This window comes from Eptesicus fuscus, chromosome 1, assembly GCF_027574615.1.
Source record: "Eptesicus fuscus isolate TK198812 chromosome 1, DD_ASM_mEF_20220401, whole genome shotgun sequence".
Taxonomy (NCBI): domain Eukaryota; kingdom Metazoa; phylum Chordata; class Mammalia; order Chiroptera; family Vespertilionidae; genus Eptesicus; species Eptesicus fuscus.
In genome coordinates this window covers 65960526-65986686 of record NC_072473.1, presented here as the reverse complement: position 1 = coordinate 65986686, position 26161 = coordinate 65960526, and the positions used below count along the sequence as shown (strand labels likewise).

Below are 26161 nucleotides of genomic sequence, written 5' to 3'. Positions count from 1 at the left end.
TTTATTGAAATAAAAGGGTCCTATAGCCGCTATTTATTTCCAGGCAATGTATAGTTTGAAGAATAGCATAAAAGTCTTTTTTAAAATTTATTTTTTTATTGTTTATTTTTTTTCCACTTCAGGGAATTTATCCTGAGAAACCCAGAACACTACTTCGAAAGTATATATGCACCCATGTGTTCATTGCAGCATTATTTACAATAGCCAAGATTTGGAAGCAGCCCAAGCGTTCATCACTAGATGAGTGATGAAAAAGCTGTGGTACATTTGTACAGTGGAATATTACTCTGCCGTAAAAAAGAAGAAAATTTTACCCTTTGTGTCAACATGGATGGACTTGGAGAACATAATGCTCAGTGAAATAAAACAGTCAGAGAAAGACAGGTACCATATGTGGAATTTAATGAACAAACTGAACCACCAAGCAAAATAGTGATAGACTCATAGATAGAGAGCAGGCAAACAGTTCTGGGGGTGGGGGGTGGGGGGATGTTGGGGAGGTGGGGAGACGATTGGGCAAAAATGAAAAAATAAGAGAGAATTCATGGATAACAGTGTGGTAATTGATTGCAGGGAGAGGGAGGTGGGTAGAGGTGGAAGAGGGCATAGAGGGGATAAATGGTGATGGGAAAAAATGAGAACAATGAAAAAATTAAAATAAATAAAATAAAAATAAATAAAAAATATTTTTAAAGCCTAATATTTATTTCTTACCATTCATATAGATGCCACAGTACTCAAGAAACTTGAACTGATATTCACATAATACATAATAATCACTTGATCCATTAAAAAAAAAAAGGCAGCTGCTCTGAGACTTAACCAGGCTAACATAATGCTTAAGACAGAACATGAGAAACACCATCACCAATTGAAATGGTATAAGTAATTTCAGTAAGTAGAATGTAAGCCTTACAGCTCCATACAATGTGGAACATTTTCACAAGCAGTGGTGAGAGGTGCTAACCCCATGGCTTAATGGGTCCATCTAAAGGGCACCATGGGGTTACTGATCCACCCATCCTTTGTTCCTTTGACTACAGCTCTCACTCCTTGCTTGTCATTTCAGCGGGGATTTAGCCAGATGAAATTCTCTAGGATTACAATAGGAATTGTTTTGTTAAAAGCCTGGCAACCAAATGAAAATACCACCTTCTCCCACCCCTCCTCAACCATCTTCCTTTTGAATGACCAGCAGTTGTTTCACAAGATAAAATACACTTATATTCTGTAAAGTTGTTTACTTGCTAGTTAGCCAGGAAATATCATTTAGTTTTATTACATTAATTACAAAAATCATAACATAAAATGCATTTGCAATAAAAACAGATTAGGAAACAAATACCTGTTTCCAAATTGCCTTGGGACTGTTTATGGAGCAGTATGGCCTAAAGCAATTACTAAAACTAGATTTGAATGCTATTATAAATAGGCACAGACTTTCCTTACATAACCCACATTTATATTTATCAATAAAAGCTGAGACTTAAAGCCTGTAGTAATAACTTTGTGGAGAAAGCAGGGCAAATTTATTATCTGTGATCCCTTCTTTATCTCTCCCTATTACATCTGGGACAACTCTGTAGTACTTAGGTGATATGACTAAATCTTAGTGGAGGGTTCTTCTATTTTAAGCACAAATCTGGCATTTAAAAATCCCAAAGTAAAAAATTAACATAGAAAATGTCAGGAAATTAAGCAAATTAAAAAATACTGTCAATAGCACGTAGTACTGTCAAAGGACTAATAATCCCAGTAAAAGAATATCAGGAATGGGTAGTGGAGTTGTGCAACAGAGACATTTAATGTCAAAGCATAAAAGATATTTAGAACACAATAGCCATTATATTAAGCCATTAGTCCTCAGATTATTATTTTATCATTTGTACAGTTGACAACAATGGGTACAAAAAGCAGTAAAAAAATCTATGAGGTGTTTAAATTACCAGCTTGCACCAGTGCTAACCATGAATCATAACCAGTGCTACCATACAAGTGAGATTCATTTCCAACTTAATGTATTTATATGTTTCAAAATGAGCTTATTTAGGAAAATATAAACTACCAAAATGATAGCTAATGATATATAGTCTTTTCAAAGCAGGCTTATTTCTTTTTGTCTTAAAAATGTATTTTTCCTTGCAGTGTAAGTGGCAGGTAGTCAGGAATATAAACAGCTTATGTGGATTCTGTTGTAATTAGCTTAAGAAAAATCATAAATGTAAGAAGAAGAAAATTTTTAACTTGGTTAGTTCAGAAAGGAGAACATTTATACCATAACAAAATATAAATCTCCCTGCTCTTCTGATGCAGGATTTTGACAGTATTAAAACATTAGAAGAGGAGAAAACTTTGGAGTACATATTGAATTTCTCACTTTAATAATGAAGATGTGGTTCTGTGTAATCTAAAATTAATTTAAAGCTAGTGAAAAAGAAGTAATATTCTATCTCTGTTTTGTTCTCTCCCATTCAACTGTAACAAGTGGAAGCAGCTTTTAGATAGCATGTACAAAAGATTCAAATTAGATGTCAAAGTTGAATAAGTCGAGTTTGCCTTCTATTATTTGAATGGAATTTAACTAATTTGTTTGATAACCTTTTGTATTTTTTTAGAAAATTATTTTTTTTCTCAATAAAACTTAGGGCGCTACAAAATGAATTTCAAAAGCAGTGGCCATTCCATAAACAGTGCGATACTCAAGTTGAAACAAATCAAAAGACAAGTGGATGGGGAAGGAAAATGAAAGAATCACATACATTAAATGCTTCGGAGGGAGGGTCTTACCAAAGCAAACCTCAGCAAAATCCTTTCCTTCTCTGCCCCAAATGCAAGTCAAATAAGACCTTTTCATTTGGCAACAATGTATTCTGATGACCAAAGCACCATAAAAATGTATCGGTGGCTTGTTTGCATTTTAGCTGCATTTTTTGACGTTTTATGACCTGTGGAGATGTTCCCTGCCTGTATCACACACACAGGTACGAATTTCTAAAGATCATCGCACTTGACTATTCATAGAATCCTTGCTTTCCTTGCTTTGGGTTGTTTTTCTAATAGGAAAGATTGATTTGTAAATATTCATTTATACTCTCTTACCCAGTCCCCATTATTCTGACAAGCTGCATAGTCAACCAATGTAAACTAAGCTGACAAAGAAACAATGTGCTTTAAAAAACACGACTGGAAGCATTCACATCATTTAAAAGAGGAAAAGGCCAGGAATAAAACAGCTTGGGTGTATCTTAGAGCAGGAACTTCCCTGCAGAAGCAGGAAGAAACAAGAGCATGTAATACCACTGCAGCTGCGATATTTCTGAAGTAGGACACGCAGAAAAGGGCACAAGCTATTCATGTTTCTAGAAACATTACATTTAATTCCTCTGCCAAAAATTTAGCAGCTTAGTGGAAAGAAGCAGCACAGAAAAACAAAAAAAACAAAACAAAACAAAACAAAACAAAAACCCAACCATGAAAGAAGAATCAGCACTGCAAGATTTGCTTAAACTAATATTAGAAAGAAAAGATTTCAGAAACAGTTGCCTCTAATAATCTCATACCCTAAGGCTAGAATAAAAGGTCATTGCTAATTGGTACAAAAGCAGCTTTGGATATGCAATTAGGAAGTGAAATTCTGTGATGAATTCAACCCAACCACTACCCTTTTTACCTTCAATTATGCCAGGACACATACCACATATTATAGAGCCCAGAGAAGATGCCAACGGAAGCCATAATTCAAAATTAAACTTCTTTTCCATTTACAAAAATGCCACATTTAACTTTTATAGCCAAATCAACTAGGAGAACAAAACCTATTTGATGGTCAAAATGGAAGTTAAATAGTAGTTTAAAAAGTGATGCATAATAAAAATGTTTCTGCATGGTGTGGCTCAGTGGTTGAGCATGGACTTATGAACCAGGAGGTCACGGTTCGATTCCTGGTTAGGGCACATGCCCAGGTTGCAGGCTCCATCCCAGTGTGGGGCATGCAGGAGGCAGCCAATCAGTGATTCTCTCTAATCATTGATGCTTCTCTCTGTCCTTTTCCCTTCCTCTCTGAAATCAATAAAAATATATTTTTTAAAATCACTATCGATGAAACATGCTACTTTCCAAGGGCCACATTTCAGTTTAAGTAAACAGATAGGCTCACACACTGCAGTCTCACTTACTCGAGTTAGCCTGCAAGTTGGGGTAGTGGAAATATCGAGGGGAGCACTATGCAAATTATATGATTGTCTAACCACGAAACCATACACCCGAAACCAATACAAAAAAATAGTATTTTAGGAGAAAAAATAATGAACAAAATAGCAAAAATAAATAAAAAATAAAAGCAGTTTTTAAAATAAATAAAATTAAAAAATGGTAAAATGAACAGAGGTATATGTTTTCAAAATATTAAAGAAAAATTAACATCCATCTATACATATACAGAGGTAATATACTAATTTGTCCATGATGACCAATTTGCATATTGATGCACACACAGCAGTAGGCCTGAGCCAATTATGCCAGGGGGTCTGAGGAGACTGCCTGACAGGAGCTTGGACTGCAAAGAAGGAAGAGGAAGTGGCTACGGGGAGCTCTTCCAATCCCACTGCACGGACACCCTACCCCAGCCCCCGCACCCCCAGGGGGACGAGGAGGCTGACCAGACGGGGAGAAGACGCAGCCTCAGGGGTAGCTGTAGCCCGCACCTTCAACTCCCCATCTCTTCCCCCACCACCCCTGCCAGGGGCAGCCACAACAATAGCATGCCGGCGACCACCCGTCAGTGCCCCCAAGGGACCCAGGGCCCGTAGCCCACCATTGCCGGGCCCCCTTCACTAGGGCCGGGCATGCCTCTCCTTCCTACAATTCCAGACCCAGGTGGAGGCAGGCCTGAGCAGCCCCCAGGGTCAGACCCTTCCTCACCGCCCCCCCTCCCCCAACAGCCCTGTCTCCACAGAGGAAGCACACTGAACCTCTCTGGGGGCGTGGCTAAACTTGCCCTCCTAGCCCGCCTGGCTCCGCCCTGGCCCGGCCCTCACCCTGCTTTAGGAGATTAGAGCCCTGCCCTGAGCAGGTACAGCTACAAAACAGCCACACACAATTTAAAGAATGGCGCCAAGTGGGGATGTTTGACAGTTACTCCCCCTTCGGCCTCGGCGCCCCCCTAGCACCCCCCTAACGCTCTGCCCCCCCACCAGCACCTCCAGGGATGACCACTACTACAGGGCTGCTGGCCAGAGGCCAACCCTCTAAGCCCTGCAGAACCCTCTGCAAAGCTTCCATAGCTACAGTCTCAGGAAACAATCATGGCCTCCTCCCCTAATCAGCACCTGCCACCTGTGAGAGTACACATGGGCTTAAAAATAACAATCTCTTCCCGTTTAGACATCACTTACTTGATGAAACATTTCTAGGTTTATTAGCTCAGAACCTCCTCATGACAACCCAGTGAGGTAGGCAGAGAAGAGATTACAATTCCCATGGTATATGCGTATGTATTCAGAAATGAAGCTCAGAGAGGAAAAGTGTCAAGCCCAGTGGTTCCCAAGGTGCAGCAAATGCCCCATGGGGGGGGGGGGGGCAATTTGATTTTAAGTGGGGCAATTTGAGAATGAGTTAACAGTGAATTTTTGCATTTCTTATGATTCTAGGGGGCCTCATCTACAGCATATCCTACATAATAAAAGGCTAATATGCAAATGACCGAATGACCGGTCACTATGATGCGCGCTGACCACCAGGGGGCAGACACTCAATGTAGGAGCTGCCCCCTGGTGGTCAATGCGCTCCCACAGGGGGAGTGCTGCTCAGCCAGAAGCCGGGCTCATGGCTGGTGAGCACAGCAGCAGTGGTGGGAGCCTCTACCGCTTCCGTGGCAATGCTAAGGATGTCCAACTGACAGCTTAGGCCCACTAAGCCGTCAGTCGGACATCCCCCCAGGGCTCCCGGACTGTGAGAGGGCACAGGCCAGGCTGAGGGGACCCCCACAAGTGCACGAGTTTCGTGCACCGGGCCTCTAGTTAGATTATAAAAAGGTGATTTTAAAAATTGTCTTACATGCCTTAGTAATAAAGAGCTCTCCTAATTATGACCTATTTCAGCAAGACCTAATATTTTATTTGAATACATTCCGAAAGACAAAAATTTTAAAATGCTAAACCTGCCAAACTACTCTATCTATTGAGTCTCGAAAATTCTCCTTTCCATTGAACATGTTCTCACCTGTCAAGCTGTAAATAACTGTTTGTTGTGGTTTGAGGAACTTTTATGAAAAGGTATTTCCCCCTTTAAGGTGCTTTTTTTAGATTGTATACTTTTTGAGAGCAAAACTATTCACAACTGTCTTTACTAATTGATGAAATAATTTATGTAGCTATATAAGAGGTTAATCGTCTACTTGCTGCTTCACTCAATATTAGGAGCACTTAGAAATTCCAGCACTGATAACATCATAATTCCAAAAAGGCTGGGAGCCAAGGATCTATTCAGGAATTTTTCTCCGTCCCTTTGAAATATCTTTAATTGCTCCCCTCCCTACCACCAAGACCAGAAAAATTCTGCCTAAAGTAAGAGAGGCTTTGTTGGGAGCAGTAAGTAGTGTCAGTCTTGTTTTGTTTGTTTTGTTTTGTTTTGTTTTCCTAAAAGAGAATGCTGAGACTTAAGAGGAGTAAAATAGACTTTAAGCAATGCTCACACAATTATATTTTCCCATTATTTTCTTTCCCACAGTTAATGTGAGGAATATCAGATTGGGACGGTGGAGGTGGGAAACAGTGTTGTGAGGGAGATAAACAGATAAAAGAGGGCTCTTCTGAACAAGCAGAATGGAATAGAGGCAAGTGGCGCACAAAGGGCCCCGGGCCACAGAGCATGGTAAGTAGGAAAAAGTGAAGAGATTGGAAGCATAGGATATCTATAATGCACAGAATCTGTGTGCATAGCATTCAACTCGACCATAATCCTTTCTCAGTGCTTTGCATCTTCCTCTGCCAGGAAGTTTCGGTTCTAAATAAGCCATACAAACTGATCGATACTATTTGTGGCAACTGAAAAAAGTATTTTAATTACTAGATGTCATATTTTTCTTCCCATTTGTCTTTCCCAACCCGATCCCACCTGAATTCAATATTTAAAACAACCTCTAATAATTTCCTAGAAACTCATTATGTTGGAACTTCATTTCTATATTTGCTTCTACCCAAGTCACTAACAATGGTCATCCTTTGGGTGCTTCAGATTGTGGGCTTTTTAGGGCTATTAACTCAAGTTGTTTGAATGTTCTCTATAGATACGCGGGAGTTCATTTAAATTCGAACCATAAAATAAAAACCACATACTATAAAAGTTTTTTAAAAGTCTTTTTTTCTTTTCAGTTTAAGAATGTTTGATTCCATTATCTATTGATATGACAAAATGAAATCCACAAATATGTACAAAGCACAGTCACCTCCTATTAACTCTGTCACTTAAAGTAGTATTAACATAAACACCTGAGATAATGTCACAAACGTAACTAAAGTGAACACCAGAATATTCATATAAAGTCATACTGCGTATTCCCCCTGAAATAAACTTCCCCTCATAGGTTAGCTGAAATATTTGAAGATAATTTATTCGTTTACTGTGAAATATGAGAAACACACACTTTGGATTAATTGCTCTAAGGCTGCTAGAAATCTAACAGGTATTATAACTGGGCACTAAAGATGAATCCATGTACAATAATATTAAATTTCCAAACAACAATATGAAAATCATATCCCTGTTTTGGTGTTTTGTTGTTTTTTTTTTTTTCATTTATTTGTGTCCAGGATAAACATTGACTTTCTGAAACCACTGCAGAGCTGTGAATAATGCATGCAATATAAAAAAAATCTGTTCATTGCCCAGGGAGAACTGTATTGCTTGCTGTACAGTACATCTATGCAAGACAAACAATAGAACACACCAGTAAACCCAGAAATCTCAAGCTAAAACCTTCCCAAGTGGAAAGGGAAAATATCATCCTGGATTCTGGAAGTCCCTCAACCAAACAGTTCAAATCCTCAGAATACTCCTCTATATGAGATAAAAGCCCTTAAACTTCAGAAAGATCTGTTCTCCTGAGTAAATCTGTGAGAAAGCTGGCAAAGCAATTAATTGCTTAATGTTATTCTGAAGAGATTCACTAACTCCTATCTACTTCCCTTGTATTACAGAATATATTTGCAAAGACTGATGAGAAGATATGCAAAACTTCAACAAAAGGCTGTTATTGCCACTCTCTTTTTCCAGTATTTTCTGCAGCAGTATTTAGGAATTTTTCCCCTTTAAGTGGTAGGAGTAGAAGAAATTGCAACTTGAGCTGAGAATGACAAAGAGGTAGCAGTCAAATACAAGCACAATAGACATATGAATAAGAGTAATGGCATATAGTTATATTTTATTTTTTATATAAATTCAGCATTTTTCTCTACCTGTCAAGCTTAAGTATTACTGTGTAGAAAAGTCATGTGAAGGTAACATACATAGGACATTCAAGTTTGCCCATAGAAAAAACCCAGCTTTCATGGAATTCCATTTGCAGTGATGTAGAATGATCCCCCAAATTTCAAACGTGAGAGATAGCTATAGGTATAATATATTGAAAAGGCTTTTATGTAGGTTCAATTTTTTTGATAACTGGGAATTATCCAACAAGCAGCTATCAAGAGCATATATTATATTATACTGAGTTATGTCCTAGGTGCTAAATAGAAATCATAACATTTAACAGTGAAATGCAGTTATAAGCCTTGTAGTATTTTAACAGTTTGTATTATCTTTGTTTTTAGAAAAGTTTTCACTGAGCATAACCTTAAAAGGCTTCCTGAGTTAGGTGAAGCACTGTATTAGGTGCAAGGTATCTGGGCTCATGTTTTTGCAAAAGCAAAAAATACCAATGAATAAGACAAGAAATGGAATTTCCAAAGGGTACTGTGGAGCTGAACATGCCCACTGCCCTTGTCCTTCTTTCCATCACCTTCCACTCCTCTCAATTTAATTGACACAAGGAAAGGAACTACTAGGAGCAAGGTTCAAATTGTAATACACAGGTGTGTCCAAAGATTTCACAAAAATTGGGAGATAGGGAAGCAGTATACTCCTGCCCCAGGTAAATCTAGCTGTTTTCAGCCACTGGGGAAGGAGATGAAATTTGGCTGAAGAGGAAGCAGTTTATACTTTCTTATCCCTGAAATAATAATATACTACTGAGTCCATTCAAGAAAAATATAAGCCTACCATCACAACCACCAATTAGCACAAACAATTATTTCTCTTTCGTTTTAAAAGTAATTAAGTTCTCCAGGAAGTTTAAGGTACTTATGACAATCTGATAAATGCCTTGTCAGTTAATGTAGTTATAAATGCATAGAGTGTCTGCTCAAATTAGAGTGGTATCATGCACCTGACATACAGGTCCCAGCCATTAATTCCTGAATTGAAGGTTTGTAAATAAGCAGGTGGTTGTGAGCTTAACTACCAATATTAGCATGTCTGTGAATGTTTGACATGGAATTAAAACTACCAAGAGGAATTTATTGCTGCATAATAATTGCTTGTCCCAACTTCTCCTATATTCCAATATCTGAAGGAAGCCTGCTCAATTCATATTCTTATGAAAATCAACTGAAATTGACCTTATCTCCTACTGGCCTGCAGCGATCACCAATGAAGAAATGTGCAGCAGAGCTGATTATATTGTGTAGGAGAACAGACAAGCCAAAGTGATTGAAATTTCTATAGAGCACATCATCAGTGCTTGCTTAGAACAATTTTGCATATAAATAGGGCATAAATGGTCTGTGTGCAATTTGTTCTGTAGTTGTCAAAAAATAATCAAGGACAAACTACATAGCAATCTTCTGTTCTTAGCTTTCCTAATGCCAACCTACATCTTATTAAAAAATATATGTGTCTGTCCCAAGAGTAAAATTTAATTTCTATAAATAAAAAGAAAACAAAAATGAAACAAAAATTATGTAACTAATATAGGCACACACTTCATAAGATTCACATGAAGCGATGAAAAACAAAGAGACACTAAATTAAGCAGTCTTAAAAATTCATCACATTTGAAAACTCAGGGCAATCTGACTTCTACCCTCCTCTTAACACTCTCCTAAAACTTTTCTTTGCTAAAGTCACCAGTGAGTTCTTAATAGTTAAATCCAATGGCTTCTTTCCAATCCTGATTTTACTGGTCCTCTTAGCTACATCTAGTGCTATTCAGCACTTTCTCTTTGAAAAGCTCTATTCCTTTGGCCTCTGTGATACCACACTAGCTTCCCCGCCCGTCCATTCCCCCCCATTACCAAGCCTTTCATTCTTCTGTTCATGTGCTCCGCCTCCCAAGCTAACCCCATAAACTGATGGTTTTCAGTTTTTTATGGCACATTAAAATCACCTAAATCACTTTTAAAAAAATTTAACTTTGTTTGAATTTGGCATCATGTACAGACAATAAATTGAAGTGCCTGGTTCAATTAATTTTTAAAATATATGATTGCCCAGACTCTGACTCCACAGATTTGGATTCAGTTAGTTCAGAGAGGAACCAGATGTAGGTATTTCATAGCAGTACCTCAAAGTGATACCAATGTGTAGCTAGGGCTGAGAGAACCACAGATGTCTGTTTTCTCCTTTGCCCAGTGCTCTACTCATTTTCCCCAGATTATTTTACCCACTCTTATATTTTTAATTGTCACCTGAATGATGATCAATTCTCCAAGATTCCTGGCATTCACTCTCCTCTATTTATTGCCCAGAGGTAACAAAGCTAACTGAGCACAGTGGAGACCTAAGGAATAGCAGATTTGCTTCTTCCTAATCACCTCCTTCCTGCCTCTCAAAGGAATCACACATATACTCTGACCATCTCCCCCTGACTTTCAGCACTTGCAAACCAGTTAATTCAAAAGTTGACAAAGATTTTCTATAAATGGTCCTATTCTTTTTGTCTCCTTTCCCAATTCTCCCCCTGCTTCTCCCCAGTTAACTCAAGAATATCTTTCCTCCACCCCCAGTCCATTCTTTCTTTGTATGAGCCACAAATGTCCTTCATTTTAACTTATGAGAATAGAACTCAGCATTAGATGGTTATGAATCACATATCATACAATAGATGATAAAGTGCTTTGTTAACTGTAAAGCACCAGGCATGCTAAAGTATTTAAACTATCACACAGTATATGCTTAATAAACACAACTGAATTAAGAGGGGGAAAAAAGCCACACATTTGTAAGTAAAACCAGGCATAATAATACGTGATTGGCAACTCTATTCAAGACGCTTAAAAGTGTCTCGAGTTTCCTGTCAGAATCTCTGGAAGAGACAAATTTATCTTTTATTCTCTAACTACCTTTCTTTCCTTCAAACCCCAGTATGCAAGATACAAAAGATATTCTTCATCCTTTAATCCATTAGAGCAGTGGTTCTCAACCTTTCTAATGCCACGACTCTTTAATACAGTTCCTCATGTTGTGGTGACCCCCAACCATAAAATTATTTTCGTTGCTACTTCATAACTGTAATTTTGCTACTGTTAATGAATCGTAATGTAAATATCTGTGTTTTCCGATGGTCTTAGGCGACTCTGCCAGTGGTTCTCAACCTGTGGGTTGCAACCCACAGGTTGAGAACCGCTGCTGTAGAGCCTAAGACCGCTAGCAGGGTCGCCTAAGACCATCGGAAAACACAAAATTACAGTTATGAAATAGCATCGAAAATAATTTTATGGTTGGGGGTCACCACAACATGAGGAACTGTATTAAAGGGTCGTGGCATTAGAAAGGTTGAGAACCACTGCATTAGAGCCTGTCTCTTGGCCCTCACTATTCTACTAACACTGCTCAGGGAAAGGTCAACTGTTACCTGCTAGTTGAGAAACCCATTTGTCTACTTTCCGTTGGTATTCTACTTATCTTTCTGCAGAATGTGAGTCTGCTGACTTGCTCCATTCTGAAATTTTCTCCACCCCCAGTCTTCTGGGTATCCCTTTGGCTACTTCTCCTTCTCCCTTTCTGACCATTTTCCCCCCTGGGTCTTTGGTTGATTCCTGCATTTGCCTCTTAAACATTATAATCTCCAAACTCACTAATCTTGGCCTTCTTCACCTCTCATTGAACATACTCTTCCTGGGTGATCACAAGGTTTCTATAATAATATATATGCAGATGCCCCCCAAATCTCTTATCTCCAGCCTCAACCTCTCTTGCTTGTGTGTGTGTAATTATGTAACCCTCTACTTTAAAAACCTCTGCTGTCTCTTCGATGTTGCAACAAATTTGTCTGCATTGCCACTGCACCCTTCCGTATCCCCACTGCATGTATCTGCCAATTCCTTTATCTGAAATGCCCATTCATCATGTTCTTCTCCAGGCAAAACTACTATTCATCCTTCAAACACAGCTCAAAACAAAACAAACAAAAAACAAACAAAAAAACAAACAAACACAGCTCAAATGCCATTTTCATCATGAAATTTTTCTTGGATTGTCTAGGCAGTTAGTTGCTCTTTAGTACTCTGTGCATACATATATCATTCTACTGCATATATACCTCTCTTCCCTATGAGACTCTGAGTTCCTTGCACTCCAGGGCCCTAGCACTGCTGCCTAGACCCTGCTATTTGATCAAGAAATATTATTTGAATGAAGTCCATGTTTTTCTTTATTTGCTTACATTACATCATTTTTTCCTAGATTTGAATTACACATAAAAACATAGTAACTGCACTATAGACAAAATGAAATTTAGTTGGCCAACCTCAGATCCTAACATTTACAAAATAGAAACTGAGGAACCTCATAGGAAAGAACCCATCCTAAGGGAGAAAGAATTGAAAAGCTTAGAATGAATGATCAGCTTGACCTACCAATAATAAAACAAAAATAAACATGAGACCCCAACAGACTTTGGTCATGGAAAAAGGAGGATGATACTTAGTATTTTGTGCAATCTGTCATGGGGTTGTCTTTGGGCCTTTCTGTATGAAGTCAAATATTATGGACATCAAGACTGAAGGCTGGCCCAGCCAATGTGGCTCAGTGGTTGAGCATTGACCTATGAACTAGGAGGTTGTGGTACGATTCCCAGTCAGGACACATGCCTGGGTTGTGGGCTTGATCCCCAGTGTGGGGCATGCAGGAGGCAGCCGATCAATGATTCTCTCTCTCTGTTCCTTCCTCTCTGAAATCAATAAAAATATATTTAAAAGAAAAAAAGCAAACAAACAAACAAAAAAACCCTGAAGGCTGTTTCTCTAACGATGTCTGTAAGACTCTGAGACTAATACTGCTCGGCACACTGGTGGAAAGACACTGAAGGAAGAGAGCGGCATTTCCCCCCACTCTGCCACTGACCACTGTCAAGCTCTGGCACTGTGAAGGCATGACAGTGCCAGCGCTAGGCAACAGCAGGTGCAGAAATGCCTGGTATTATAGGCGAAGGTAGAGGAACAGGGTGGGTGACTGTGTTTGTGAAATGCCCCCTGAGAACTCTTAGAAATGCTTCTGAGACCCCCTATAGGCAGCTGAGGTCCTGAACGTGTCTGTGGAAACAAGATCCAGGAAAATTTGTGTCTTATTATTGACGTGAAATAGAGAGGACTAGGAAAATGTATGCTTTGTTTTGCTGTAAAGATATTTTCCCTAATACTTAGTCTGTTTTTGTTCTCTGTTGAATACCATTGTTTCTTGTCCCCTATCTGTTCTCAAATGGTAAATTACACCTTTTCATTTATACTGTTATCTTGCTGATCCATAAAACTAGGATCATGTGTCTCCTGAGTTTCTTCTGGTTTTTCAAATTTCGTTTTCTTGGTTGCCCCTGTGTGGTTCTAAAACCAAATTACATTTACTCTGTTTCCTGGTTTCATTTCTTTCTAATGCTTCTCTTGTGTGTTTTTTTAATGTCTAGAACTATATATCAAAATCTAGTCACAGCTAGAATAGCTAAGTTAGATATCTACCTATTGCTGAGAAGCCTGTTTATATATACTTACAGTGGGTAAAGAATGAAGAATTCAAGTTGGTTAAAGCAGGGGAAGCAAGTGCTAAGCACTGATAGCTATTCGGTAATATAACAGAGGCAGCATTGTGTATTGATATTTAAGTGTGCTTTTCACTTCTGCAAGGTGTGTGTGTGTGTGTGTGTGTGTGTGTGTGTGTGTGTGTGTTTTAGCCTCCAAAGCTTACCTTTGATCTTATAAAGACAAAGTCAGAAATAATGATGGGCAGTTCTTTACAAAGTCGATTGTAAACACATGGAATTTAGTACCTTAAGTGCTAACAAAGGCTGTAACAGAGAAGGTACAGAAAGATTTGGCAAATTCAGATGATAGATCCACAGTAGGTTATTAAGGAAAACTGAGATGGTCCTTTAACCCACTAAGTTTCTAGCAAGCAAGTCCACATTCTAGGGATGCAAAGGCTCTTGAGAGGTAAGGGGATGGGGAAGGTACTCTAACTCCTGCCCAAGCATACAATTCCTATCTCATTATGTATATATAAGATTGTGTTGCAATTAGATTGTGTCGCAATTGATCACATACCTTACATTCATGTTTTTCCAAGCAGTATCCAAACTCCTTGCGGCAAGTGGCCTATTTGGTGTTGCATCTTCAGTAGCTAACCCAGTATATGACACCCAGGAGGCAGTCACCCGAATTGCACAATTGTTGAATGAATACTATCTATTCCTATAGCTTCACTTACCCCAATAGGAATTCATCTTCCATCAGCACTCATCTTCCTGATCCTAGCAGTTTTCTCCTGTAACCCACCTGTCCTCCCAACTAATCACACTCAAAAGCCGAGTCTCATCCTGGACTCGTGGTTACTCCTCTTCCTCTACATTATTTCTTTTAACTAAGACTATGGCACTATTATCCCCATTCATTGCTCGCACGTCTATAGATGAAATATCTTAATATATAGCTTTGATCATGCTCCTCCACTGCTTAAAAGCCTTCAGTATATCGCCATTGCCTACAGATTAATATGCTGACACCTTAGCATCTTATTCCAGCACTCTAGGATGTGGCACCAATCTACTTTTCCAGAATTATCTCCAAACTTTTACACTTTATAGAACTACTAGCTGTACTATTTGCTATTCTCCAAAAATACTTGTATTTTCTTACCTCTATTTTTCTTAAGGACATTTCATTCCACTGAAATGCTTACTATCCCCACCTCCAAATCCTACTGCTGATTTCCATTCTCATCCTTCCAGGCCTTTTTCTTCGTGTTTTTTTCCCCCTGACATATCCATTAAGTCATGATATTTCCCTTCTCTGAACTCACATAATATGCTATTGACACCTTTTGTATAGTACCTATTATTATCTGCCTCACTCTGCAGTATTTCTATACTTTTTTTATCTTTCCTACAAGACACAAGGGTCTTATAACTAAGGCTATCTTATTTCTGCATCTTCCATCATTTGTAATATAGCACCTTTCACAGAACATATGTACAATAAATTAATGAATGTTTAGGGGCTCATTTCCTAATCTCAGAGTTTGACATCAGCAAAGCTGTAATCTGGGTTGATATTCAGCCAGTATGAATTAATACAACCACAGTGGCCACTTACTGCCTGTGTATATTCTGACAGGTTGGGGCCTGTGCGACATCAGTTATTAATATTTTAAATATCACTCCTGATATGATAGTCTCCCTTAAAATGTCTTTTGGTGCCCTTAATAGAAACAGCGCACTCAGCTGAAATGGCTGGCGGCAATACTTGGGAGCTCCTTCTGAGTTACCTAATGTGGGTTACTCTTGGGGAGGGGACATAGGCTCAGTGTGGGAGATCTCTAATTTAGGTAACTAATTATACCATTTATTAACATTTTAACTTTCTAATGGAGAATACAGACTCTCACCTCATTTTGTTTAAATAGGGCATTGAAAACACTGCAATTAGACGCAGAATTGTAGAGCTCTGTATTTTACATACCATCATTTCCATCTGGAAGTGATGCTAACAAGATGGAAAGCAGAGCAGAACATCTTTGCTATTTGTGGTGGACTTTGATTTCAGATTTTTGCCTATTTCCTCTTATTTTACTTTACTTGGAGGAAACAGCCATTTTTTATCATTTGGTTTTACTGCTTGTATCTCACCATGTTGAAGTGGAGGTCATTAGAAAGCAACAAGGATGCCGGTGTTGAATAAGGAAATTGTAACAATACAAAATCAATGGGATCTTGGAAAGGAGCCAAATAAGGTGCCTAAGAAAGTCAACACAAAAAGGGGCCAGCAGGAAAAGATGGTATAGTTAGGAAAGGCAGGACTGAGGAGGAAATCTGGAAAAGTTCCTGGTTCTGTTGCTTATAGAAAGGGGCAAGCAGACGGGATAGTTTTAGGCAGACTTGTCTACTCTGTGCCTGCCTTTCCCTCTCTCTTTTCTCCAAGATGCTTCATCAATCATTGCTACTGCCTGCCTTCTGGTTTCTTTTTACCACTGGACATTTGCTTTGGCTGCTGCCACTTGGAATGACTGCCAGGGCTAAATAGGCTGATATTTTTGACCCTCTGTGCTCCTGGAGGCACTCCAGTTACAAACCATAAGAGAGCCCAATTTAGATTACTGGGAAACAGTACTGTAAATTTATGCCATTTCTGAATATATTCTTGGTGTTTCACAGTTGACAACACTATATTCCCTTGAGTGCCAAACTCCCAGAAACCCCATAGAATGATCGCTCTCTACCAGTAGTCTTTCTAGAGTCAGTCTGAGGTGTGAGACTAATCAGACAGGGGGCTCAGAAAATGTATTTTTAAAATAAACAGACTGGAGAGATGATGGCAGCTCTTTTAAGGCACAGAATAACTTTTACTTATCAGCTGCTTAACAGAGAACTGAATTGATGTACAAATTATTTCAGTTTGCTTTCCACTGACTATTAATGTTCTGATAATTCAAGAAAAAGCAGTGAAGGTTTCTGTTTTCCTTAAGAGATGAAAGGAGCCCAATAGCATTCTAGAACATTCTCATTTCACAGACAAAGACTGAGGCAAATGGAATGGCCACCTCATAATTACAGAGCAGTAGTGCTCCTAACATTCTGCCAAAGAGCATTACCTTAAGAAGTTAATATGAGCATATAAATAAGGACTTTAATTTTCTTTACTCCAGGCTTCCCCTCTTTTTGTAGCCCATCTTAAATGTCTTCAGACACACAAAGCAGTCTTATAATCCAACCAAAACACTTCTCTCCTCTCAACCATATCTTACCTTCAAGAAGATGAATATAACTTATCCTGTCTTCTGCCATTGCCAAAAGCTACCGGAATATCTCTGCACTGGGCTCCATTTCTTTCACTGGATTGTTGGAGTACAATGGTTTTGAGAGGCACCAATTTGCATTCTAATGATATATGATAGTTTCCAGTCCAGATTCAGAATATTTTTTTGAATTGCAGGTTATTCAAGGCAAATCTTATAACTCTAAATGAAGTAGAGTTTACATATTTACTATTAATTTTCCTTTTTTATTTATTTCTCTATATAGCTTTTACAGTCCATGAAGAGGACATTTCCAATTAGCACACCTAATTTCTTCCTCTACTTTAAGAAAGATATGAACTAAAAAAAATGTAAGAACTTACTTAGAAGAGATGGCCAGCTCAGCCTATTTGGATTATACTGAGTGGAACTCCTATTTACCTCCGGCATAGGGTATAAACAGAGAAGGTGGACAACTCTCTAGTTACACTTGAGTGAGGGAGGTTGTTTTCTTGTTTCTAATTCTCCTGAGATCAACTTTCATTGTGTGGCTTTGTTACTAAAACACACAAACATGGGTTTCAATGCTTGGGACTTTCAGGGATCTTAGATCATCTGTGTCTCTCCTCTCTTTGTTAACATGGAGAATGCAAAGCCACAGCAGCCTCTAGAAAGAAACATTATCTCTGTTTCCTTACCTGTAAATAGCTAATGTGCTATCCTCAGGGCCAATTACTTTTAATGATTTAATTACATTTATGGTTTTAAAGCACACCTTCCACCCAAACCACACACTCAGGAAATAACAATTAAAATATTTAATATTAAACACAGTGGGAGTTCTTGTTTCAGAATGTTTTTTGCAAAGTCTATAGTTATTTGCAGATACTTTTACCAGGTTGAAACTTCCAATCATGGAGATAGAGGAGCCTGCTGAGACTTCACACATGAACTGAGATCAAGTGTTAAAAAACATCTTCCAGGGCTAAGTTTTTCTGTTTGTTGTGTGTGTGTGTGTGTGTGTGTGTGTGTGTGTGTGTGTGTTTTCATTGTTTTTTTGTTTGTTTGTTTGGTGTATGTGTGTGTGTGTGGGGAGTCCTTGGCTCTGAACATCCACATTTGACAATCCCAGTGAGCTCACTCAAAGGGGTCTTACCTGGATTCCTGGGAATCCGCTTCCTGCGGTCTCGGAATGCTGCACCTGATTGTAGGGCTTCTAGAAGATTATCCATCACACCAGTCTCATCACCCTCTGGAGGGAAGGGGAAATCAGAATTAATCTTGGAGCAATTAAAGTTAAACTACAGGAAAATAAAGGAAAAAACTCCTGTCAGATTTACATAATACCCCTAAATTAAAGACATATATCTGTTTTAACATAATGGATCCTGTCAGTTTCTGGCACCACTGACTACTTTGCTTATTACACACCATTAAGCAAAATTCATGCCAATCCCACTGTTCTTTCAACTTAAAGACCTTGTCTTTTGTATTATTGATGACACGCTCAGTATGCAAATAAACAGTAGCTGATCAGCTACTGCTGCCTTCCTGTTAAGATTCTTATAAGATATTCCTAAGCAAGAAACCACTGACCCGGCTTAATGCAATCAATGCACAGGGTGTGATTTGATGAAGCGGAGTTACACAAGGTTAAATACTGATTGTATTAATACCTTCAGCATTCAACCATCATCTGCGATTATCTCAAAAGACACTATTTGCAAAACACATTTGCATTCAATTCCTACCTAATCCATATCCTTTTCCCATTTCAAAATGCTGACATTGTTAAAGAAGAAAAAAAAAAAAGGTGACCACATCATCTGAAAGGCCACATTTTACATTTGAGAAACATTAGCCAGACTCTCCTCATCCCTTTTAGAATGCTGCTTTGTTTCTAAGCTTTTCCTAAGAGAAAGAACTGTTAAGAATCCACGGGCAAGTACTCAAAAAATGTTTCTGGAAATTCCTAATGGCAATGTATGAAGAACATTCCACCTTTGACAACTCTGGCCATCAAAAACACTTTAAGATTTGTTAGAGCATTTGTCTCAAGGTGTCAATTGCCAGAAACTCTCTACTGCACTGTGGCTAATGCACAGGCAATGAAAAGGACCCTAACAAGATAGTTAATGTCCGTGGCAGCTAAATGTGTGGGTTTGGGGTAGAGGGCACTGGTAGGAGGGTTAAGAGAAGCAAAAGTGAGGAATGAGGAAGAAGAAATTGTTTCTAATGCTATTCCCATGTTAAATTTAAGTCCAACTTGTTTAAAGAATTGACTACGGTGTATCAGGTGACAGAAAGAAAATATTCTCTTATGGGGCAAGAATAAGCTAAAATATTTATGAGTATGCTGTTCCTCTAACTTGAGATGTCTTTAATGTTATGATCACTGATTATAAAACGAATTCTCTAATACAGGATATTGAATGGGAAACAAAAAGGGAAACAGAGGTCCTCTGGTCTAGTATATGGTGAAAACAGGAAAAATAAAAGGAAAGTAGAACCCTAGTGACCAAAGAGGGAAAGGGAATTGCGCACTTTTAGGAAGGCTGCAGATATCTGAACAAACCCCTGCTCTTTACAATAGAAAAAAAAAAAAAAAAACAGGAACTGAAAGTAGTTGGGTGTGACTGGAATGCATCTAGGAAAATTAAATTTTATGCAGGAGACACTTGACCTTTGTTGTATCTTTTAATCTGCCCAACAACACTGTGAAATAGGTATTCTCTCTGTTTTTCAGCTGGGGATACTAAAACTTAGAGAGTTTAAGTTTCTTGTTTCATATCTCACTGCCGGCATGTGGAAGGGTCTAGGAATGAATCCAGATCAATCTGCCACCAAGACCAGCCCTCTTTGCATGACAGCCAGCAGGAGATGAATGGATTAGGCCAGTGGTCGGCAAACTCATTAGTCAACAGAACCAAATATCAACAGTACAACGATTGAAATTTCTTTTGAGAGCCAAATTTTTTAAACTTAAACTTCTTCTAATGCCACTTCTTCAAAATAGACTCGCCCAGGCTGTGGTATTTTGTGGAACAGCCACACTCAAGGGGCCAAAGAGCCACAGGTGGCTCGCAAGCCGCAGTTTGCCGACCACGGGACTAGGCCTATGGTATTCATATGATGAAACATCATAATCTTATGATCTAATTTGGGCATTATCCTATAAACCAGCACTGTGCAATAGTTATATAATGCATGACACAAATGTGAGCCATGTAGATAGTTTTAATTTTTCTAGTAGCCATATTAAAAAAAGCAAAAAAAGCAGGTGAAATTAATTTGAATATATTATGTAAATATTTAACTCAATATATACAATAATTACATATTTTACATCTATTTTCTCAGACTAAGTATTGAAAATCTAATGTGTTTATTTCAGCACATTTTACTCCAGATTAGTTACATTTCAAGTGCTCAATAGCTATATGTGGCTCCTGGCTACTGTATTAGGCAGTATAAGCCATAAGTGATTGGAGGTGACTTGATCAGATATATGCTTTAGAAAGACTTGTCAAACAGCACTGTGGTGGAAGACAAGATGGCACGACAGGAGGCAGGAAGATGTTTAGGAGTATAGGCTAATTGTATCAGTAGGAGAGAAAGGACTGAACGAAGGGGTCAGCAGAGTGAATGAAGAGAGTGGATATTGTGAAGGTATTAATGCTGTCAATAGGACCTAGCTGGGCTGCTGAGGTCAAGGGGAAGGAAGGAAAGGAAGCTAGATGACCAGGGATAAACAGGTTGAGAAAATGTGATGATTTTTTTGAGATTATTTTTTAAGGAATAGCTAAGTAGAGATATTCAGTAAAAAGTTGGAAATATGAGCCTGGAACCCAGGAGTAAAGACTGAGCTGGAACTGAAAGATCTGAGTGCTGGTGGAAGATGGATGAGATTACCCTGAGACAGTGTATGAGATGAGGAGGGGCCATAGCATGCAATTCCTGAGGACCCCAATCTATATTATAAAAGGTCTGTGGCCGTAACGCCGTAATGACTGGTCACCAGGAGGTTCACTGATGGGTCTCACTGCAGGGGCGGGTCTGGGATCTCGCATGATTACACACGCAGGGCCTCTAGTTTTTAATAAAAAGTCAGAAGAAGCAGAACTGCAAAGAAGACATGGAAGGAATTTTTAGAGTTACAGAAGCACAACCAAAAGAGAGCCACAGTACAACTGAATTGAAGTGTCCTTATAAAAATAGTCATTATAAAGATCATGTAGAAAGTGAATATATGTATACAAGTGAAAACAACAGAATATAAAGCAGTATGCATTTATGATTTTACATAAATAATATCCAAAACTGAAAAAATGTATAACATAATGACATCATGGATACCATTTCAATATAATTCTTTAATGCTATCATATTGAATACAGATGAAAAATATGGAAAACAAGCATGACATAGAGAGAAATTTAAAAAATAAATCCTCTTGCTTAATTTAGTTGTTGCCATCTGACAACACTGATCAAAATATAATGTTATACCATTGTTTCTGATTTTTTTTTTTCATTATCATCCCCCTCTCCCCATGGAACTATTTTAGACATATTTTTCCTAATCTCCCATCATTAAAATTTAATATACCACAGATATATTACATATCTGTTTATGTATTGTGGCTCTTTGGAGGACTACAAACCTTGTAATATCTAAGATTTTTCTCTGCCCACCTCCCCAAGAAAAAATATTCATCCCCTTAGGGGTGTTACTGTCCCTGCTGAGAAGGCATAAGCTAAATGGTTCTTTTTTTTTTTTTTAAAGGGCAGGTCTTTGTGAACATCGCTGATGTATTAAAAGAAAGAAATGTAGGTTCCAGTCCACCATTACTTTTTCATTTGCTTCATGATAACTTTCAAAGGAGCTGAGAGATTTTTATGAAATGTCTGACACTAAAGAATGAAGGTTATATGAATATATCATAGAACTGATTTATATTTCAGTTAGTCTTCCTAAAACAAAATGGAAGCCAACATGATCATTTGAAAGATGTTATCCTTCATTTTAAATAAATTTCAGGGAAATTTGGTATGTCATTGAATTGTGTAAGGTTGGCAGTTCAATTAGAATTTCCACGTTCATAGAATCATTCATTCTACTTACATGTGATTAGCAGTAAGTAGCTGGGATTTTTGTTTGTTTTTAATTTTTTGGTCTATGTGATCAAACTAAGGAAAAATATCTTTTAAGTGTGATTTTTTTTGAAAGGGAAAATAGCTTTTACTTTTTGAGTTACATAGAAAAATGTGCTTTCTTACAATTTACAATACCTATTTTACTGAGCAAAAGAATTATCAGAGAGAAAATTGTTAATGCTTTTTAGCCACTAGAATGGTAATATATAGGCATGTCTGAGAAGTAGAAATTCAGAGACAACTTTCTAATCTTTCCTCATGAAACAAGATCACCGACGGTATTAAGGAGCTGAGTGGGTTGTATGCAGTCCTGTGGGCTCTGTGTGAGCTACGTATCTTTGGGTAAAATGAAAGGTATGGGTTGTACCTTGTATTTCATGTTTCCAACAATGTTGGTCATTTAGTGGGTGCTGAATGCTTGCTGATCTCAATTTTCAGCATCAACTTTTACCTCTATTGTACTGACTTAATTTCCTCAGAAGAGTTTGGAGATGCTATTGATTAAAATTAGCACTGGTGAATTAATGATCTCTGTTACACCTCTGTGTAAGGCTATTCCCCGATGGCTAGTACAAACTTATTTAGTGGCCATTCTCTATGGGTTTCTCAATTTCTGCATATTTTATGAGTACAGGAGTTGATGGCCTTCATTTTAAACTATATTCTTAAGTTTTTTTATAGTGAACAGCCTTGAAAGACATAATGTCTCCCTCCAGAGCAGAGGGCAGGTTTGTTGGATTTCAAAACATTGTATTTCCCTGTAGGGCAGATGCCAGGCAGGTTTTCTTTTAGTCCATTATAAAAGACTGGGTTCCCTAAGCCTGGGTTCCTCAGCTGTGACACAAAACAACTGTGTGCATAGCGTCCACCTGGGCCCACTCTGGCGTCTCCCCTTGGGAGCTGGAAGGCAAGGGAAAGCAATGTGAACATGAAGCTCACACTGCTTGCTGTACCGTGAGTTCTTTGTCTCTGACCCTGGGTCTCATGTTTTCTGCCAACATACCTGAAACTGTGGTAGAATGACTTTTTAACATGTCAGTAGGGTAAAATTTCTGACCCTATACAGTCTTTGAAAATACTCTGAGCTATCCCTCCTTTTTAAAGCATTATTAGTTAGAACACCCCTTATTATTCTAGGAACCTAAACACATGGTGCTTGGACTTTCTCATTAACTAAGACAACACTCCAGTTCATTACTCCTCAAAAATGACAAAACTAAAGCCAATACTATAAAAATCATTTCATAAGATCCTAACAACCTGGGCATAATGGCTGTAATTCACTATTACACAGCCTCCTTGAAATCTCTATTGTTTAAATTAAGGCTTTTTGGAAAAGTTGAGCTGCTCAAAGTTAAAGAAGTTGCCATCAACCAATCAATGTAAAGGGACACAAAAGAAGTCAAAGGCTTTTTGCTGATGGACCCTAAGTAAGAGAATACTTATGTAGATTAAGTAATTTTTAAAACTAAATCTGTGCTCTCTGTGGGAAAGACTCATGGAAGAATTGGGACTTAAGCATCTGAAAACAATACATTAAAAAGGCTGGGTAATGACTGGTTTCAGGACAGTAAAATCTAGACTTATTAACTCCTAGAACAGGGGCATGTATTCACTCACTTGCTGTGTGTTTGTGCGTGTGCGTGTGCGTGTGCGTGTGTGTGTGTGTGTGTGTATGTGTGTGTAAATTTACAAATATTGTAATGCACAGTTAAGTGTTCAGTTTGGTGAGTTTTGACAAGTAGCTTCACTCATATAATCACCACCGTAATCAAGATATTAAACATTTCCATCACCCCCAATTAGTTCCCTCTTGCCCCCACTGTTCAGAGGCAACCTCTGCTCTGATTTCTACCATCATATATTAGTTTTGCCTGTTCATATCATATAATTTTAAGAGAGTAAAATGTGTTGAGATCATTTTGAATTAGTGTAGCTACCTGAAATTAAATATGTGTAGTGTACTTGATAAACCATGAGAACAGCAACTGAATTGAAAGGTACAGAAGTTATAGTTGGATAGGTAAGGTCAGAGCAAAGTCCTAAAGGGACTTGGATATCAAAGAAAGAAGTTTGAACATGCTTCAAGTGACTCTGAAAAGTCATTGGTAGATCTTCAGCAAGATAGTGATGTGATAAAGGTGACATTTAAGATCAGCATCACAGTAGTATGCAAAATGGACCAGAGTGTGAGAAAAATGAATTATACATAGGACATAATTTAATTTGCAGTGACAAATATTATTCTGCCTAACCCTGAGCAAAGTAGAATGGTTAATTTTGGCATTAACGGTGGAAGAGGAAATAGAAAAGTAAAATTGGTTTTGTGAGCAAGGTCATGAGCAGTAGTAAATGGGAGCTGACAGCATAGGAAGGCAGTGATAAGTGGAGTGCAAGAAAAATCAAGGTTAGATTCAATCTTTTTTACACTATCTATTATGGTCCAGATTAAGACCATGCTGCAAGATGTATGGATTTGTAGATGACACAAAACTAGAAGACTGCTCAGTTATCAAAGAAGAGGGAATCAAAATTCCTTCTCTAGGAATCTAATAAAAATAAAGGCACGGAGCTGAAAATAGCTCTTATAATTCAACATGAAACAATAAATGGTAATAGACTAAGCAAAAGGCAATCACAATATGATGAAGATAACATAGTGTGCTTCAGGACCTTAATACCTAAGGGTAATAATCAACAATAAGTGAGCCAGAAATAAACAAAATCAAACCAGTTGGTAAAGCATGGTATCAACAGACATGACAAAAACTTGAGCGACTTGTACTGCAGTCCAGAAGTATCTAGAAAGCCTCTACCTGATGGGAGGTTTCTGTTAGTTTGCAGTTTAATTAGAAATGAGTGAAGAATGGAGATTGACTTGGTAAATCAACAGATGGTAACAGGATAATAGTTTGTGAAGTTATTTACGGCCCTGAAAAGTGTTTAAGAAAATCAAGATATTATTCCAAAGAGATAAGAGGGCATAAGTAGAATGTATAAAGTTCTAAGGGAAATAATGAAGGCAGATGCTCCTGATCAAAAGAGGAAAACTTCCAAGAGGGAAAAGAGGACACAGGAACTTAGAAGAAATTACCAGAAAACACAGGATGAGCTAAGGGCAGTATAGCAATTACATTTATGCAGCAGTTGAAAATTTGTAAAGCAAAACAGAAAAACATTATACTCCCAGGTTGAGGCCTTGCACAGTGGTACACCAAAAAGCAAAATTAATCTCTGAGCAATTATAGTTAAAACTCTAGAGGGAAATGTTGGTTACATAGTTCATTCATTCTGTTATCTCCTTGCCAGAATAGGTAATTGTTTCCTACAGTAAGGTAAATCATCAGATCCCTGATAAACTTCAAGTATTCTTCCTTAATAATTTTAATTTAAGGTTAATGTTTTAGGTACATTTTGTCATGGAAAAGGTACCATATTAGAGTCATAAGATAAATGGATATTCCACTCCAAAGTGATGAATGGTGAAGGATGGGGTGATATCTCCCCAAATATCTACATGATAGGTACTACCTAATAAATGTTTGTTAGGGGAACTGAATTGGAGAGATAACTTTCCCGGATATATCTGCACTTTAAAGAGGAGCTTGTTAACACAAATGAATGGATTTCTAAAAGGTAAGAGTTTCAGTGAAGAAACTTTTGGGCCAGAGGCACCTTTTTGGCAGTTTGCCTATGGTAAGACAGCTTGATAGTAAATGGTAGTTAAAAAATATTGTTTATGAGCATTC

General features: G+C 38.1%; 1 protein-coding gene across 1 annotated transcript in view; it reads right to left on the bottom strand.

Annotated features, from left to right (window-relative positions):
* DIAPH2 (diaphanous related formin 2) overlaps nt 1-26161 on the bottom strand; it is a 988561-nt gene that overhangs the window by 161110 nt on the left and 801290 nt on the right. The window contains exon 27 of the mRNA XM_028128162.2: nt 18413-18508. Coding sequence (XP_027983963.1) covers nt 18413-18508 — 96 coding nt within the window. The remainder of the gene's footprint in view (nt 1-18412; nt 18509-26161) is intronic.